At 37.5% G+C, this 19,493-nt stretch overlaps 2 protein-coding genes across 4 annotated transcripts in view; one reads left to right on the top strand and one right to left on the bottom strand.

Moving 5' to 3' along the window:
- Positions 1-8,058, bottom strand: part of calcrl2 (calcitonin receptor-like 2) — a 28,180-nt gene extending 20,122 nt beyond the window's left edge. For both annotated transcript variants that reach the window (XM_077218656.1, XM_077218657.1), the window contains exons 1-2: positions 7,880-8,058; positions 1,853-1,947 (exon numbers count right to left, since the gene is read on the bottom strand). In XM_077218656.1, coding sequence (XP_077074771.1) covers positions 1,853-1,906 — 54 coding nt within the window. In that variant the 5' untranslated portion in view covers positions 1,907-1,947; positions 7,880-8,058. The remainder of the gene's footprint in view (positions 1-1,852; positions 1,948-7,879) is intronic.
- An 8,517-nt stretch (positions 8,059-16,575) lies between these two features.
- Positions 16,576-19,493, top strand: part of ednrab (endothelin receptor type Ab) — a 13,282-nt gene continuing 10,364 nt past the window's right edge. The window contains exons 1-2 of one of the 2 annotated variants that reach the window (XM_077217923.1): positions 16,576-16,725; positions 19,070-19,493. The exon at positions 19,070-19,493 is cut by the window's right edge and continues 11 nt beyond it. In XM_077217923.1, coding sequence (XP_077074038.1) covers positions 19,124-19,493 — 370 coding nt within the window. In that variant the 5' untranslated portion in view covers positions 16,576-16,725; positions 19,070-19,123. Of the gene's footprint in view, positions 16,726-19,053 lie in introns of both variants that reach the window. The other variant, XM_077217922.1, reaches the window with a different exon arrangement.

Below are 19,493 nucleotides of genomic sequence, written 5' to 3'. Positions count from 1 at the left end.
TGTAACTCAGTTGTACATAAGGTAGTTCCCTTTCGAGGGAACGCGAACTGCTTCGACTACGACACTTTGGGGAACGCCCTTAGCGTAACGCATCTGAAGTATGAATGAAACTAATCCAATCCTGATTGGTGCTGCGTCATATGACGGCATACACGGAAGCTACAAAGGGACGCCTGTGTCGTGGACGACACAGTGTCTTGTTCCATTCTCAGGGAACAAAAGTTACAGTCATAACCTGAGACGTTTTCATAAACATGTCTACATGACAGATTTATCTAAACACATATATAATTAACAGTTAATAAGCTTCTCTCTAGTGTATTTATACTAATGAACTAATGAACTCTGAACATCAGATAGCTCTCCTGAGGTAAATGTGACGATTTTGTGTGTGTCCCTTTAAATGCAAATGAGCTGATGCTCCCCGCCCCCTTTTAAGAAGAGGGCGGAGCTTCAAGAGCTCACGCTCCAGCATACTGGTGTTGTGTAATATTCAGTTCCTGTGAAAACCTGTTCCAATTGGCGGAGCATACATGCATTTTCATGAGAAACTGATCAGATTCAACAGCTTCTTCCCCCATGCAATTAGACTTCTTAACTCTTGATCCCTCATGTTCAAAAAACATAAACAGTCTAACTGTCTACACAGCACAACATAATCTACTGTAAACTACATACATATTTCTTCAATATCTGTATCTATTGTATGTATAAATACCTTTTTGTGTTTTGTATTCTGTATATTGTTGTATATTGTATATTATTTATTGTTTTTATTAATGTATATGGTACTGTGAGTAATTTTGCGCACATTAGTTGTGTAAATCTATGTAAATCGGATGTTTACTGTAAACTGTTATACGTCCATCATGTCATGACTGCTATGTTGCTCGGAATTGCACCCAAGAATTTCACCCACTGTTGCACTTGTGTATATGGTTGTGTGACAATAAAAGGATTTGATTTGATTTGATCGAGATGGGCAGAGCACACGTACATATTCATGAGAAACTGTTCCGATGGGCGGAGCATACATGCATATTCATGAGAAACTGTTCCGATGGGCGGGGCATAGATGCATATTCATGAGAAACTGTTCCGATGGGCGGGGCATACATGCATATTCATGAGAAACTGTTCCGATGGGCGGAGCAAACGTGCATATTCATGAGAAACTGTTCCGATGGGCGGAGCATACGTGCATATTCATGAGAAACTGTTCCGATGGGCGGAGCATACGTGCATATTCATGAAAAACTGTAATAATGGATGGAGCATATATACATGCATATTCATGAACATCTAATAATGGACGGACCATACGTGCATGTTCATCAGAAACTGTTCCAATGGGCGGAGCATACTTGCATTTTCATAAAAAACTGTTCCATTGGGCAGAGCATACGTTCATATTTATAAAAAGCTGTTCCAATGGCAAAGCATGCATATTCATGAACTGCCCATTGGAACAGTTTTTCACAGAAACTGAATATTACACAACACCAGCGGCAACAATAAAAATTGACAATCGCATTCAAGCAGGCGACTTCATAGGGCATTCATGTGCACTTTTGATCTAGGAAACTCGTATTTACGATCATTCTGATAGCATGTGAGCGCAGCATCAGTGAAAACAGGCAGAGACAATACGAGAAGTTTTCTTCACACACAGTATGAGTTGCAGTCTGATACGTTTTGATTGACAGGATATGATCATTGGTTGTTTTTAAATACATCACTGCATCCCTAGTTTTGTGTTGTTTGTCTGGATTTAGACATAAATCGAACTGGGAAAAAAAGAAAAGATGAATAAACGCTGTATAAATATATTGCTGATTGTTAATTGACGCACCTCTGTGTCCAGCAGCAGAATGAGCATCAGCAGCAGTGACGGATTTCTTGTCATGATCTGACACTCACACAGGGGGCACTAGAGAGCATCTGTGTCTGTGGTGAAAGACATAACATTGGCATTTTACAACACGCTTCAGCAGTATTTGCTGCTGCAATCGTAAAATAACAATAAATAACATTTGTGTTTTGTCTAGTGGAGTTTTTTTTTTTTTTAGCTCCAGACTGATTGACGCTTTAAATTCTGTTGAACATTGAGTGTATCTTCTCTGGGATGTTCATGAGAACACACATGTTTATTTTTCTGAGAGGATGTCGCTCTCAGTCTATAAACACAGAGGTCGAAGCTCTTTACAGGACAGACCAGGAAAACAACAGCCATTTCTGTGCTCTTCATAATGCAGCCATCATAACAATAACCATTCACTGTGAAGGTAAAGCAACACTAAATATTTTATGATTAAATATCAAATGCATACTGACATAAGACGCTCATTTTACCACGTTCACACAGAAACTGTTTATCATTTATTTTGGTCATGTTTCTATACTGAACAACTATGGAAAAATATTGACACATTTATTAAAGATAATATCCAGGAAAATATATCCGTGACCTTTAAAGACATTATTTTCGGATACTTTGATTTTAACTTGACTAAAAACAAAGCTTGCTTTGTGATCAATTTAATTTATTTTCTTCGCAAATTTTACATACATAAATGTAAATTCACCAACAACAAACCATTATTATTATTATTTTTTTTTAAAGAATTTAATATGTACCTTAACACTATTTCATCCTCAGTAAATAAGAAAGCAAGTAAAACAGCCTCAATTTGTAATTATTAATTTGTACACTCTAACTGATGTATAAAATATATCTAATCCTCATGGCCTTTTTTCTATCTTCTCCTATTTTTCCTTTGTTATTTTTCTTTTTTATAGCAAATCATTGTTTGCATTTTTCCCCGTATGTTCAGATGACATATATTTTGTGTATTTTATACAAAGTTGTATATCATTACTCTCATCTCTGGATTTGCAAGCACAATAAAAAAATAAAAAATAAAAAAAGGCAACAACAGTCACGTCACTGTTTGCAGTGAAAGAAAGGAACACACAGATTATTCTCAAGTGTTTTTCTGTAATGATTGTGGGTCAAACTACTAGTGATGTGTGTGTTATGTTTTGATTTCCTGCTAATAGAGTTTCTACAGAATCTCAGCGCTGTGTGAGTGTGCTTCTGAATATTTCCCATGAGCTCTAGAGTTTAAGGTCAAAGGTCACGATCACGAGAGGCTCGGCAGACATGAGAAACATCCACAGGATCTGTAATTACGAGTTACAGTGATCTTACCACACTTACGGGAATCATACCGTGGTAAAATCACCGTAACTTATAGTGTTGTGGATAATTAATTTATAAATGCAACAATAGCATAGAGCACATAAATGTTTAACACAAAATTACAATAAATAATGCTTTTGCTCACCAAGGCCGCATTTATTTGATTAAAAAACAGTAATAGGCCTATTGTGAAATATTATTAGAATATAAAACAGCTGTTTTCTATGTGAATTTATAGTAAAGTGTGATTAAAGCTGAATTTTCTGCATCATTACTCCAGTCTCAGAGGTCATTACTCCAGAGGTTATTATTTCTGTTCTGAGGGGAAACAGGAAGTAGAAATATAAGAGAGGCCTTATTTCCTGTGAGTTTCCGTCCTGCTCGACCACTAACATTAGGATAAAAATAAGCCATTGTTGCACATGCGAAAGCGGAAGAAACACCTCGGCGTTCACTTCAGTCGAACTGTGTGTGTGTGTGTGTTCGCGCAGTATCAAACATCACAGACAGGAATCCAGAGAAAGTTTCCAGAAAATAAGAACATATTGTTCACGTCATAAAGCCAATCCGCTGCCAAACTGATCAAACGCAATCATGAGAAACTCTGGCAATCTTCTGACAGAAACTATTCCCAAACAGAAAACTGAACAGAAACAGCTGATCATGTGCACATTTTCTACATTTACTATATGTGTGCTGACGTCCTTTTTCAGTGAAATATAATTAGCTTTCTTATTTTTCCCATTGCTGAGTCCAAAAATAACAGTGTATGATTGGAGGAGAGCCAGAAAACTAGAACCAGACCACTGAGACAACACACACACACACATACAGGCACACACATTCGTACACACACACACACACACACACACACACACACACACACACACACACACACACACACACACACACACACACACACACACACACACACACACACACAGGCACGCATATTCACACACAAACACACACACACACACAGGCACGCACATTCACACACACACACACACACACACACATACACGCACACACACGCACACACACATAGCCTACACGCACGCACGCCCACACACACTTTATTTCCTGTACTTCACTGAACAGTACATTACCAAAGATATAAACTATTTAAACTATTTCTACATAAAACAAACTAGATTTGAAAAGTTTCATTAATTTCACATTAATGTAAAATGAGAGCGGTGTTTTACTTTGAAAATGTGTTATATGTGTTTCCATTTCCCTTCAAATTGCGCGAATTGAAATTGCGGATTGAAAATACGCCCAATGGAAACACGTCAATTTCGCAAAAACTCCCATTTATCGCAGAAAAGTTTTTACGCTCGCATGAGGAGGTTTTTCAGGCAATTCGAAAAAGAAATATTTTGCAAAACTGCAACGGAAACAGTTTGTGCGCATTTACAGTCACCTGACGTAGATGACGCGGTGTGTTTGGACAGAATACGAGACAGTTCTTTATTAAATTCATAAAAGACAAAAGAATTACAGGAATACTGGATTCTAAACCTCAAAGGAATGCCACAATCAAGTCGCAGAAATGAGGGAGAAACTCCCAGAACCTCCTCATATGTGCCGCTCATTTTATAAGGGTCTTTCCTTTAATTAATGCTGGATAACACACACACGTCTCCTTTGATTATTAATAATGGCCAGTGCAGTGACTGAGATATAAGTTACATAAACCTACCAATGTCCGTTGCCATGATTTTTGGAATGACTTATCGCAAGAGGAAAAAAATGAAGTCACATAACATCGGAAACGCCGTCATTTCGCAATAGTTTTTTGTCGACATTTAGGAAAAAACGCGAACGTTTTGCGCAAATCTGTAATGGAAACGCGCCGATGGGTGGCTACTAGGGCGTTACCAGGGTGTTCTATGTGGTTGCTAGGTTGCAGTAGAAAATATGAGAGGTGTTTTCCTGTTCAAAACTCACTGTCAATGATCGGTGGCTACTAGTGGATTGACAGGGTGTTCTGGATGGTTGCTAGAATATTTTGGGTGGTTGCTAGGGTGTTGTCAGTATGTTTCTGGTGGTTGCTAGGGCATTTTGCCATGGTGTTCTGGTTGGTTGATATGGCATTATCAGGGTGTTCTGGGTAGCTGCTAGGGCGTTGCTAGGGTGTTCAGGATGGTTGCTAGGATATTTTGGGTGGTTGCTAGGGTGTTGTCAGAGTGTTCTACATAATTGATAGAGTGTACTTGGTTGTTGCTAGGGCATTATCAGGGTGTTCTAGGTGGTTACTAGTGCATTGCCAGGGTGTTCTTGGTAGTTGCCAGGGTGTTCTGGGTGGTTACTAGGGCATTATCAGGGTGTTCTAGCTGGTTGCTAGAATGTTCTTGGTTGTTGCTAGGGCATTGCCAGGGTGGTCTAGGTGGCTGTCAGGATGTTTTGAGTGGTTATAGGCGCATTGCCATGGTGTTCTTAGTGGTTAATAGGGTGTTGCCAGGGTATTCTGGGTGGTTGCTAGGGGCTTGCCTGGGTGGTTGCTAGGGTGTTTTGCCAGGGTGTTCTGGTTGGTTGCTAAGGCATTATCAGGGTGTTCAAGGTGGTTACTAGGGCATTATCAGGGTGTTCAGGTTGGTTGCTAGAATATTTTGGGTGGTTGCTAGGGTGTTGTCAGGGTGTTCTACATAATTGCTAGAGTGTTCTTGGTTGTTGCTAGGGCATTATCAGGGTGGTTTTGGTGGTTGTAAGAGTGTTGTCAGGATGTTTTAAGTGGCTATAGACGCATTGCCACGGTGTTCTGGTTGGTTAATAGGGTGTTCTGGGTGGTTGCTAGGGCGTTGCCTGGGTGGTTGCTAGGGTTTTGCCACGGTGTTCTGGGTGGTTAATAGGGTGTTGCCAGGGTGTTCGGGGTGGCAAATAGGGTGTTGCCATGGTGTTCTGGGTGGTTGCTAGGGTGTTGCCTGGGTGGTTGCTAGGGTGTTTTGCCAGGATGTTCTGGTTGGTTGCTAGGGCATTATCATGGTGTTCTAGGTGGTTACTAGTGCATTGCCAGGGTGTTCTTGGTAGTTGCAAGGGTGTTTTTGTCGGTTTCTTAAGGCATTATCAGGGTGTTCTACGTGGTTACTAGGGCATTGCTATGTGTTGTCAGGGGGTTTTGATTGGCTACAAGCGCATTGCCCAAGTGTTCTAGGTGGTTGCGAGGGAATTATTTCCTGGTCAAGTAGATACTGTAGTGTCTGGATTGCACTGGTCATCCCTCCTGATTCTGTTGAGCCAAACGAGACCTCGACCTGTTCAGAACGTGAAATCTCCCTATATGGAGATGAGGAAAAACATCTGGAATACTCTGAATACAGCACTTATCTAAACCGGACACAGGTTCTGTTCCAAAACCCTAGACTCTGAATTCTATTTATAATCATAACACACATCAATGACACTTAATAGAATTAAAATCCATATTCACATTTCTCACTGAGCTTGTTGCACTGCATTATGGGAATAACCTTGCTATGTGAAGGAATGTGCAATATTTTGGCCTTCAAATTTGGCCAATAGAAGAAGGCAGCATAATCATCCCTATGATGTCTTATAATGCTTCTATATAGTAGATTTTGGAACATGGCCACAGTGTCAGGATGTGCCAAGTGTCAAAAACGTAATGTCATATCCTTAGAAAGACTAGAATTAAACAAAAACACCTCAGAAACCACACTACATAGTTACAGTGAGCTGCACCGCTTCAGGAAATACAAAAATCTAGTTGGTTACTGTAAAGAACACACAGATCGAGTTGTGAAAGCAAGCTGAACACAGATATTAATATACCAACAGCTGCCTGGCAGGGCAACATGTCCCGGTAGTGCAGGACCACACTTGTGACGCCTCTTTAGTGCCCTTGAAAGTGGACATGGGTGAGAGGTTCACTACAGACCCCTCCAGCCACACACACACACACACACACACACACACACACACACACACACACACACACACACACACACACACACACACACACACACACACACACACACACACAGACTGAACACTGAATTTCAGTCCAATAACAGCAGCACGTCACGACTGCAAGTATATAACTGCATTTTTGTATTTTTTCCACAATATCCACTGTATTTGTTCTCTATCTTAAATATATTTCCTTCATTATGTCATAAAAGTAGGCTACTGTGACAGTGATGTTATCACATGGTAAAACACTGAATGATAACATATTCATATACCATGATATTTAAATGGTACATGGCCAAAAAACAATATATGCAGAAATTCTAATATATATATAATTTGCATTACAATTTAGGAGCACTGACAGAGATCATACAAGCATAACATTTCATAACTGACTCTAAAGTTACAACTCACAATAGACTCTATTAGAATTTAGACATTTTTTTAGAAAAAAATTAGAATGTCTGCATATAACTAATACCATATAACTTATTTAATGAATATATTCATTATATTAGTTATATTAATTTTTTTTTTAACAATTACAAAATACATTCATCGCGTTAGTTAACTACAATTTAGGAGCACTGACAGAGATCAGAAGAGCACAACATTTCAATACTGGTTCTAAACAATATAACGACTCACGATACAACCATATTAAAGACTCCAATCAAAAATAAAATAGAGAAAATAGCATAATAAGTATATAAAGCAACGAAAGCAGTGGAGTTTTCGTACCGTTCTGGTGTGTGAGAGTCTCGTCGAGTGGTTCGTGTGTGTGTGAGAGAGAGCGCGTGTGTGTGTGTGTGTGTGTGTGTGTGTGTGTGTGAGAGAGAGAGAGAGAGAGAGAGAGAGAGAGAGAGAGAGAGAGAGAGAGAGAGAGAGAGAGAGAGAGAGAGAGTGTGTGTGTGTGTGTGTGTTTGGTCCACCTCCACTCCTACTCTGATATAGAGCAGTAAACACAATCACATATTGCTATTAAATTATATTTACTAAATTATTAGATTATTATCAGTTATTTCATTTATTACAGTTGAATGGATTGTTTGAAGCTGATTGTGGGATTGAGTGTCAGTGCAGCGCCTCCTGCTGTCAAAACACAGACACCGCAGGAAAGACCTGGGGCCCTATTTTAACCATCTGAAACGCAAGTGTCAAAGCGCAAAGCGCAAGTAACTTTGTGGGCGGATCCCTATGGCGTTCCGATCGGCTCTTTAATATGACTTTGCAACATGCACTCGTCTCAATGAACGTGACGTCTGCGTCTGCCGAACGTCTCGTCTGCGTCTGCCACATCACTCGTTCGTGTGCCGAACGTGACGTCTGCAGAACGTCTCGTCTGCGTCTGCGTCTGCCGAACGTCTCGTCTGCGTCTGCGTCTGCCGAACGTCTCGTCTGCGTCTGCCACATCACTCGTTCGTGTGCCGAACGTGACGTCTGCAGAACGTCTGCAGCAAGGGGGTTTCCAGCACATTTCACACACTTATTCATTCTTTATTATTTTTCCCCACTGATCTTCAGTTTTATGTTATTAGCAATACGTGATTTTACCTTGCTTATGTATAGCTTTTTATTCCAAATAGTAAATATGAATTTACACAAATGATCATGTTAACATTTTTGTTTGCCATTGTTTCTTGCCAACATATCCACAGATACTTATGAAGAAATCATAAAAGGTTGTTCTAGCATTTATGTATATTCAGCACTCGAGTCTCTTGACCAACACAAAATAACGTAGTTTTAAACATTTGGGCTTATTTAACTAACATTAATAATATTTGTAATTTGTAATATTTGTAATGTTTAATTTTAGAGTTTCACCGAAGTTTGATTGACAGTCGATCTGACAGTCAACAGATTTATATAAAGCAATTACACCTCAAAAGAGAAAGGCGAGCACAGTTTATTACAGTATTGAATAAATTGAGGTGTATTCTCAGTATATAATTGTAAATGTTGCAGAAATGACTTGCCTTTTTGATGTTCATACTTCCTCAATATAGATATTTTATTATTTCCCATTTGTGAATAGAACTGTTCTCAAATCTTTTAATTCTGCCTTTACACTATATTTTCCTGCACTAAATAACACGCTACTATTTCTGTTTCTACACCTTCACTAAGCCGTTGAACAGGTTATTAGTAGGCATAATCAAACTTGCATGTCTCAGACTAACCTAGCCTACTTTTTTCTCATACCTGCAAATGTTATTTAGTTTCCACAATTAATTCAGATCTGCATCATTTGGCATGATGTTTTTACGATGGCAGACTGTAGTTGTATTATTTTTCGGATATCAGACATGATGTTTTAATAATAATTTTATAGGCTAATCATAGTTTTATATATAGGCCTATATACTATATAAACATATTATTTTTCCAATTCTATTCTTATTTTTATTCCAAATAGTAAATATGAATTTACACAAATTATTTTGTGTAAAAAATGTTTTTTAACAGACATAGTTTTCAGAATATAATTTTTCTAGTTTACCAAAGTGCTGTAGCCTAGCCATTTTACAATTATACAAAATTAAAATCACAATAACAACCCAAACAACAAGCTATAAAAATGCAATAGCCTATATTAATTTCTTGATAATTCTATCTTTGTGGGGGCATTTGGCCCTCAAAACGTGGGTTAAACAAGAACACACACACATATCCTATATAAAAATCACAGACGCAAGTATCACGTTCATTGAGACGAGTGCAAGTTGCAAAGTCATATTAAAGAACCGATCAGAACGCAGGCCGCTGACACACTGCACTGAGCCGTGTTGTACTGTGGATAGCGTGTTAAATACATGTTAGCGAAAAAAAAACATTAAATAACTTCACTGCCACACGTGAATGACGCGTAACGTCTGACTCGACACTTCACTGCCACGCGTGATTTGCGTGACGTCTGCGTGACGTCAGCGTGACGTCAGCGTCTTAAATTGAATAGAAATAAATAGCAGAATAAAAAAAAAAAATAAGACGTTGAGTGAGACGTTCATTGAGACGAGTGCATGTTGCAAAGTCATATTAAAGAGCCGATCGGAACGCCATACATCCCGGCGCTGCTGCTATTTTCCCGGCGGGATAAATGCCTCTTGCGCCTGGCGCAAATCTAAAAGGGGTTGGTCTGAAGTAGCTTCATTATTCATAGGTGTGGTTTGGGCGTAAGTGCGAGGTGCGCTTGTTCCATGGCGCAATACTATTATACGGCGCATTTACCAGGCGCGCTTCAGAATCGGTTCACAGCCGAGGAGATCGATGTTCTCGTCAGGGCCGTAAAAGAAAGAGAAGTGACATTGGGGAATGGACAAACCCACCCAAATTAGCTTCGGTTAAACATGCATATAATAATTTGGGTAAAGGTGTAAGCTTTATGCCTATTTTCCCCATCGCCATGGACACAACAATGATTTCCCTTGTGTTTTAATATTTTTCCTTATAATAATGTATCATTTGCAAAAAGTTAAATGCATCTGTGTAGATGAGAGAATCATCTACAGTGTATGCGCGTTGTTCACACTCTGTATTATGGCCAAGCATGCGCGCTTAAAATAGCATCTGAATGTACGCGCAACGCGCCATCGACTTTAGACTAGTTTTTTTCTGGTCAGTGGCGCAATTGTTTTATAGAACAGCAAAATAGCATGAGGGAAAGTTTGCGGCGGAACTCGCCTCCTCTTTGCGCTGAATCGCCCCGGGGAGCGCAAGTGTATTTCTTAGTTAACCGACGTGTGTCTGTGGAGGGAAACGTCCGCTTTGCGCGGGTGCAAAATAGGAATGATACATGCGTCAGTGTACAAAGTTATTTGCGCCGGGTGCAAGATAGGGCCCCTGATCTTAGAAACGCACAAAAGACAGATAGATAGATAGATAGATAGATGATAGATAGATAGATAGATAGATAGATAGATAGATAGATAGATAGATAGATAGATAGATAGATAGATAGATAGATAGATAGATAGACAGACAGGTAGATAGATAGATAGATAGATAGATAGATAGATAGACAGACAGACAGACAGACAGACAGACAGGTAGATAGATAGATAGATAGATAGATAGATAGATAGATAGATAGATAGATAGATAGATAGATAGATAGATAGATAGACAGACAGGTAGATAGATAGATAGATAGATAGATAGATAGATAGATAGATAGATAGATAGATAGATAGATAGACAGACAGACAGGTAGATAGATAGATAGATAGATAGATAGATAGATAGATAGATAGATAGATAGATAGATAGAAAGATAGATAGATAGATAGATAGATAGATAGACAGACAGAAATAGATAGATAGATAGATAGATAGATATATAGACAGACAGGTAGATAGATAGATAGATAGATAGATAGATAGATAGATAGATAGATAGATAGACAGACAGACAGGTAGATAGATAGATAGATAGATAGATAGATAGATAGATAGATAGAAAGATAGATAGATAGATAGATAGATAGATAGACAGACAGAAATAGATAGATAGATAGATAGATAGATAGATAGATAGATAGATAGATAGATAGACAGACAGGTAGATAGATAGATAGATAGATAGATAGATAGATAGATAGATAGATAGACAGACAGACAGGTAGATAGATAGATAGATAGATAGATAGATAGATAGATAGATAGATAGATAGATAGATAGAAAGATAGATAGATAGATAGATAGACAGACAGAAATAGATAGATAGATAGATAGATAGATAGATAGATAGATAGATAGATAGATAGATAGATAGATAGAAAGAGACAAATATATAAGTTTTTTTAATTTCATTTTATAAAGAGCACAAACATACTGTTGAACTGAAGCCACTGAAGCTTGCAAGACATTTTAGACTTAATAAATATCAGTATATAAAATGAGTTTCCGTAGGCAGGAAACACTCTCAATAGCGTGTGTGTGTGTGTGTGTGTGCAGGCAAAACTTTATGTGGAAAATGTTTATTGGTAAGTGACTCTAGAGCGTTTCATGTCGTGTGTTTTTGTGGTGACAGTCTCTCAGATCAAAGCTGTTTCTGTGAACACACACACGAACACACACACACATAGATATAATCATTCACATTGTTTCTTTTATCATCTGAGGTTATTATGAATAAAGCCATAACACAGACATTAATGCAAATATTAATACAAAAGGCCCTTATAATATTATAATATATACAAAAACTTGCTAAAAGTTGCGAGATCAAGTGAAAGTTCATTGTGAAGCGGCTTTGGTTTTATGGTAAAAATGTTGCAAAGAACAAAGACCCAGATTTTATGCAATTTAATAATATGTATAGCATACTTTAAAAGAATATACTTTAGTGCAAACTGTATATAATCTTTTCAGACAAACAGCATGTTATTCACAATTAAATGAAACTGTATTAATGTTTAAATTTAATGCAATAAATTGAGTTATGAGTGTGTTTTAGATCCACTTAAGTAGGACTTGTACATATATATATATATACACTCACCTAAAGGATTATTAGGAACACCATACTAATACTGTGTTTGACCCCCTTTTGCCTTCAGAACTGCCTTAATTCTACGTGGCATTGATTCAACAAGGTGCTGAAAGCATTCTTTAGAAATGTTGGCCCATATTGATAGGATAGCATCTTGCAGTTGATGGAGATTTGTGGGATGCACATCCAGGGCACGAAGCTCCCGTTCCACCACATCCCAAAGATGCTCTAATGGGTTGAGATCTGGTGACTGTGGGGGCCATTTTAGTACAGTGACTCATTGTCATGTTCAAGAAACCAATTTGAAATGATTTGTGCTTTGTGACATGGTGCATTATCCTGCTGGAAGTAGCCATCACAGGATGGGTACATGGTGGCCATAAAGGGATGGACATGGTCAGAAACAATGCTCAGGTAGGCCGTGGCATTTAAACAATGCCCAATTGGCACTAAGGGGCCTAAAGTGTGCCAAGAAAACATCCCCCACACCATTACACCACCACCACCAGCCTGCACAGTGGTAACAAGGCATGATGGATCCATGTTCTCATTCTGTTTACGCCAAATTCTGACTCTACCATCTGAATGTCTCAACAGAAATCGAGACTCATCAGACCAGGCAACATTTTTCCACTCTTCAACTGTCCAATTTTGGTGAGCTCTTGCAAATTGTAGCCTCTTTTTCGTATTTGTAGTGGAGATGAGTGGTACCCGGTGGGGTCTTCTGCTGTTATAGCATATCCGCCTCAAGGTTGTGTGTGTTGTGGCTTCACAAATGCTTTGCTGCATACCTCGGTTGTAACGAGTGGTTATTTCAGTCAAAGTTGCTCTTCTATCAGCTTGAATCAGTCGGCCCATTCTCCTCTGACCTCTAGCATCAACAAGGCATTTTCGCCCACAGGACTGCCGCATACTGGATGTTTTTCCCTTTTCACACCATTCTTTGTAAACCCTAGAAATGGTTGTGCGTGAAAATCCCAGTAACTGAGCAGATGGTGAAATACTCAGACCGGGCCGTCTGGCACCAACAAACATGCCACGCTCAAAATCGCTTAAATCACCTTTCTTTCCCATTCTGACATTCAGTTTGGAGTTCAGGAGATTGTCTTGACCAGGACCACACCCCTAAATGCATTGAAGCAACTGCCATGTGATTGGTTGATTAGATAATTGCATTAATGAGAAATTGAACAGGTGTTCCTAATAACATACATATATGTCATTTAATTTCATAATTGGTTCTGTTGTCTGAATGTATTTATGATTAAACTAAACTCCATACAATCGAGTGCATTTCTTCTTCACAAGGATCAATATTGATATTGTTTCCGTTCAGACCCTCAGAGCTTCTTGGCATTATATTGGCCATCTATTCTTGTCATGTGATCTGTTGTTAAGCATTTGAGGACACACACACACACACACACACACACACACACACACACACACACACACACACACACACACACACACACACACACACACACACACACACACACACACACACACACACACACACACACACACACACTTTAGATCTAAGAGAGACACTTTAAACTGTAATATTCTGGAATCTACTTAATTACAGTTTTTTACAGTCGCTAGGACACATTTCTCAATACTTAGGTCACTTTTTCAAAACTCTTCACTCAGTTAGCACAACAGAAGTATATGTGGGATAAACTGTGGATCATTTATCATTGCTTTGGCTCAAAATGCATTCAATGACTACATCTTTCAAATTACATTAATTCTTTTCTCACTTCGACACAACAACCACCAAAACTCTGTGTACTTACAGGCCAATTTGCACATGCTTACATTCTGTTTTCAAAACTGTTAAACTTATGTTCAAAACAATAACATAATACAAAACTGAATATGACAGCAATTTGCTACATTTCTACTGTAATATTGTAATGAAATATATTTCGAATCTAAAAATGAAATGCTATAAAAACAATTGGACAATTGGACCAACCACATCTGATTCCTATTGTATCTGTATCGGTGAATGGTGTGTACAAACTCTTGTATTTTGTAATTAGTCTGTGCAAAAAACAAAACAAAACAAAAAGACATAAATATATTGAAGAATACTGCATCATGTCTGATTCATTCCAGTAAAATATATTGCAGTGAATTCTAAACAGTAGAGAGGTGCTTGTTTTACAGAAGAAAACATTGTATAATGCTACCTGTTGTTAGTGTTTTTTAGGTCATTGTTTTGTGGGTGACAAAGTGTGTTTGTTGTCTGTCAACCTTTGCTAGTGTGATGGAAGAATGTGTTGATTTGAGACATGTATGAAGTGATATGGTAGTTTTAGTGCATTTTGAAAGTGAAATGAACTGCTGTGCCGAGCTGAAAGTTGGTTTGGAGAACTGTGTGAAGAGTTTTGAAAAAGTGATCTAAGTATTGAGAAATGTGTCCTAGCGACTGTAAAAAACTGTAATTCAAGCTTCCATGACTTTAATAAAACAATCACACATCAAAAGACTTTTAAACAGTTTCCAGGATCCTTTTAGGTCACAAACAAATTGCTTTTTTCTTAATCAGTGTTTGTTTCTCAATTAAACTCATCTGCTACTGGTAAGAAAACCAAAGAGTGGAAAATTGTGTGTGTGTGTATATGAGTGAGTGAGTGTGTGTGTGTGTGTGAGAGTGTGTGTGTGAGTGTGTGTGTGTGTGTGTGTGCGTGTGTGTGTGTGTGTGTGTGTGTGTGTGTGCGTGCGTGTGTGTGTATGCGTGAGTGTATGTGTATGTATGAGTGTGTGTGTGTGTGTGCGTGCGTGCGTGCGTGTGTGTGTGTGTGTGTTTGTGTGTGCGTGCGTGTGTGTGTGTGTGTGTGTGTGTGTGTGTGTGTGTGTGCACTGATGCCCCCTGCAGGTCAGGGTTGATGAGGTCAGGCCTGTAATTGCTCTCAGTGGTTTGGCTCTGGGCAGCGAGTGACCTTTGACCTCTATAGTCCATTCACCAGTAACACCACAGGTATCGCCGTTTGATTAAGAACCATGTTAATAATAAACTAATATCAAACATATTATTTTATGTACAGGATACTTTGAGGTAGTTCAACAAACAACATTAATTACAATAATCATAAATGTTTCTTGAGCATCAAATCATCATATTATAGTGATTTCTGAAGGATCATGTGACACTGAAGACTGGAGTAATGATGCTGAAAATTCAGCTTTGATCACAGGAATAAATTACACTTCACTATATAATCACATAGAAAACAGCTGATTTACATTGGAATAATATTTCAGAATTTCTTTTGTAGTTTCGTCAAATAAATACAGCCTTGGTGAGCAGAAGAGACTTTCAAAACATTAAAAAAGTAATTTTCCAAACTTTTGACTGTGTGTGTGTCACTTTGTGTGTGAGTGTGTGTGTGAGTGTGTCTGTGTGTGTGCATGTGCGTGTTTGTGTGTGTAAGAGAGAGTGTGTCTGTGTCTGAGGTGTGTGCATGTGTGTGAGTGTGTGTGTGAGTGTGTGTGTGTATGTGAGAGAGAGTGTGTCTGTGTGTGTGTGCGTGTGTGTGTGTGTGTGTGAGTGCGTGTGTGTGTGTGTGTGTGTGAGTGTGTGTGTAATCAAACGTCAAAAAAAAATAAATAAAAATAACGACTGAATACTCATCAGAAGAGTTTATATTGTTTCCTTCATGAGTTAATTAAATAACATCCCGATGACAACATAGGGTGGTCTCTCTCTCTCTCTCTCTCTCTCTCTCTGTGTGTGTGTGTGTGTGTGTTAAAATTGAAATTAGATCCAGTGCCAGGAAAGCCACATCCCACAGATAAGAGAGAGAGAGAGAGAGAGAGAGAGAGAGAGAGAGAGAGAGAGAGAGAGAGAGAGAGAGAAAGAGAGAGAGAGAGAGAGAGAGAGAGAGGAGGGTGTTGAAAGATAACTCATCTGCTCCTCACACACTCACACACACTCGTCTGAAGGATCCTCAGCCTCGGACAGGATCCCAATGCTCTCCTTTATTTACACACTGAAGATTCGGGACACAGAAGAGAGAGAGAGAGAGAGAGAGAGAGAGAGAGAGAGAGAGAGAGAGAGAGTATATCAGCTTTATCCTGAAGGTCAGTGTGTGTGTATGTGTGTGTGTGTGTGTGTGTGTGTGTGTGTGTGTGTGTGTGTGTGTGTGTGTGTGTGTGTGTGTGTGTGTGTGTGTGTGTGTGTGTGTGTGTGTGTGCGTCACGTTACTCAAAACATCACTGTCTTTTTTTACTGCTCATGTGTTTTTCTGGACACTTTTGAGAATAAAAGCATCAAATTAGACTGAGATTCTCCTGACATTCAGACAAAAAAGAGTCAATAGTGTTTATGATTATAAAGTGAGAAGTTTCTGAGCACAGATTGAGACTCATGTGAGTTAATAAACTAAAACCATTAAACATTTGAGCTTGAAATAAAATGAGCGTTAACTGTAATAAAACTAACAATTTAAGTGTGTGTATGTGTGTGCATTATATTATTACTATTATTATCATATATTATTACGATATTATTATATATTATTAAATATTTTATTTCAGCTGTTCTCATTTAAACTAAAACTAATAAATAAAATAAAACTAATAAATAAAAAACTATATAGGTATATTTAAAAGGAGACAACAAAATTGTTACTAAAATTAAAGTGAAAACAGAAAAAAAAATTAAATCTAAATATATTAACAAAGTTATAAAAGTACTGTATATCAATAGTTAATATCAAAACTAGTAATATATATATAGACATTTAAAAACAGCAAACACTACTAAAAATGACAAAAATATATTTTTTTTACTTAAAGTGAAAACAGAAAATTTAACAATAAAATCTAATTCAAATTATGAACAAAAACTGTAATAGTAAAACTAATGAATATACTATATAGACATTTAACTTTAAAAACTATATAGACATTTAAAAACAAAAACTAATAAAAATGACAAAAATACAACACAATTACTAAGACTAACTAAAATTTATGTCAAAACATAAAACATAAAAATAAAATAAAATTCAAAACATGAACAAAAATGATAATAGTAAAATAAATAAAATAAAACTAGGCCTATAGATACATTTTAAAACAACAAAAACTAAATTAATGTGAAAACAGAAAAAATCTAATTCAAAATATGAACAAAAACTAAGAGTGAAACTTCTAAATATACTAAAATAAAAATATAAAGATATTTAAAAACAACTAAAAATTACAAAAATATACAACAAAATTACTAAAATTAAAGTGAAAGCGGAAGATATAAAAAATAAAATCTGATTGAACTCCAGGAGTGTGTGGCTGATCTGGGAATTATCCTCAGTTCAGGAAAAGCACATGATCTAGTGTTCAAAGTGAATCTGCTGGGTTAAAGTGTTGTGAAATGTGTGTGTTTGTGGCTTTTCATTAAAGTTACAATCACTGGCATGTGTGAGCGAGTGTTTTCATCACATTACAGTCGGAAAACACACACACTTTCATTCACTGTAGAAGTCTATGGAGCGAGTGGACCGGACGCTTTCAAAAGCCCAAATGTGTGTTTGCAGTTTTATTAAAGCCTCTTCAATACAAAAATCCAAAACATAAACAAAATCTATAATGGTACAACTAATGAATATACAAAAAACTACTAAAAATGAAGAAAATATACAACAAAGTTACTAAAACTTGAACTACAATTAAAGTGAAAAAGTATGAACAAAAATTATAATAGTAAAACTACATAAACATACCAAAATGATATACTTCAAAACAGTAAAAATGTATAAAAAATAACAAAAACACAACAAAATTGCAAAACTTTGTGAAAACATAAAAATAAATTCAAAATATGAACAAAAACGAATAATAGTAGAATGAATAAATATGCAAAAAATAGACATTTAAAAGCAACAAAAACTAATAAAAATGCAAAAACTAATAAATAATAAAAGTAAAACACTAACATAAATTAAAGTGAAAACAGACATACATAAAATGTAAAATATTAACAAAAACTATAGTAAAACTAATAAATATACAACAAAACTAGAGACATTTTAAAACTACAAAAAATAAATTAAAGTGAAAACAGAGAGAATCTAATTCAAAATATAAACAAACACTATAAAAGGACAAAAAATATATATATATATATATTTTATAATGTTACATCACACTACAAAATATATATTTTAAGAGCATGTTTTGCCTGAAAATACTATTTCAGTTTTTTATACTTCAAAATATCAATGTTATTTGTGAAATTTACTTGCAATTTAGAGTGAAAACCCTTTTTTGTGTTAGACTGGATTTAAAGATCCATAAGGGAAAGTTTCCTTGTTTAGTGGTTTAGTAAATAGTTAAAGTAAATAATTTTATCCCAGTATTTTAACCCTGATCTCGCCCCACACACAGATTGTAATAAACCCAGAACAGTTTCTCTTTGTCTCAGTCCCGTCGAGACACTGACCCCAGATCTGTTCACAAAAGGAGGCTTTGATCTGCAATGTTAACCCAGCGGGTCACTCTGGTAATGGCGGTCGTATCCTGCCTGCTGATTGGCCGGGGAACCTGTCAATCAAACAGCTCTCATCTCTCTGATGACCCCGTGTCCCCGGGGTCGAATCGCGTGACCTCTGACCCCAGATCTGCCCGGGGTCGTCCGCCGGCGTGTCTCAGGAGGACGTCTATCGAGGGTTTGTTCAAGTACGTGAACACCGTCCTGTCGTGCGCGATCTTCGCGGTAGGAATGCTGGGAAACGCGACGCTTCTGAGGATCATCTGCCAGAACAAGACCATGAGGAACGGCCCGAACGCCCTGATCGCCAGCCTGGCCCTCGGGGACCTCGTTTACATCGCCATCGACATTCCCATCA

Source organism: Siphateles boraxobius, unplaced genomic scaffold (genome assembly GCF_051911475.1).
Source record: "Siphateles boraxobius isolate OS27281-9 unplaced genomic scaffold, OSU_SipBor_1 77, whole genome shotgun sequence".
Taxonomy (NCBI): Eukaryota; Metazoa; Chordata; class Actinopteri; order Cypriniformes; family Leuciscidae; genus Siphateles; species Siphateles boraxobius.
The sequence above is the reverse complement of the archived record's forward strand: the minus strand, read 5'-3'. Positions and strand labels throughout refer to the sequence as shown.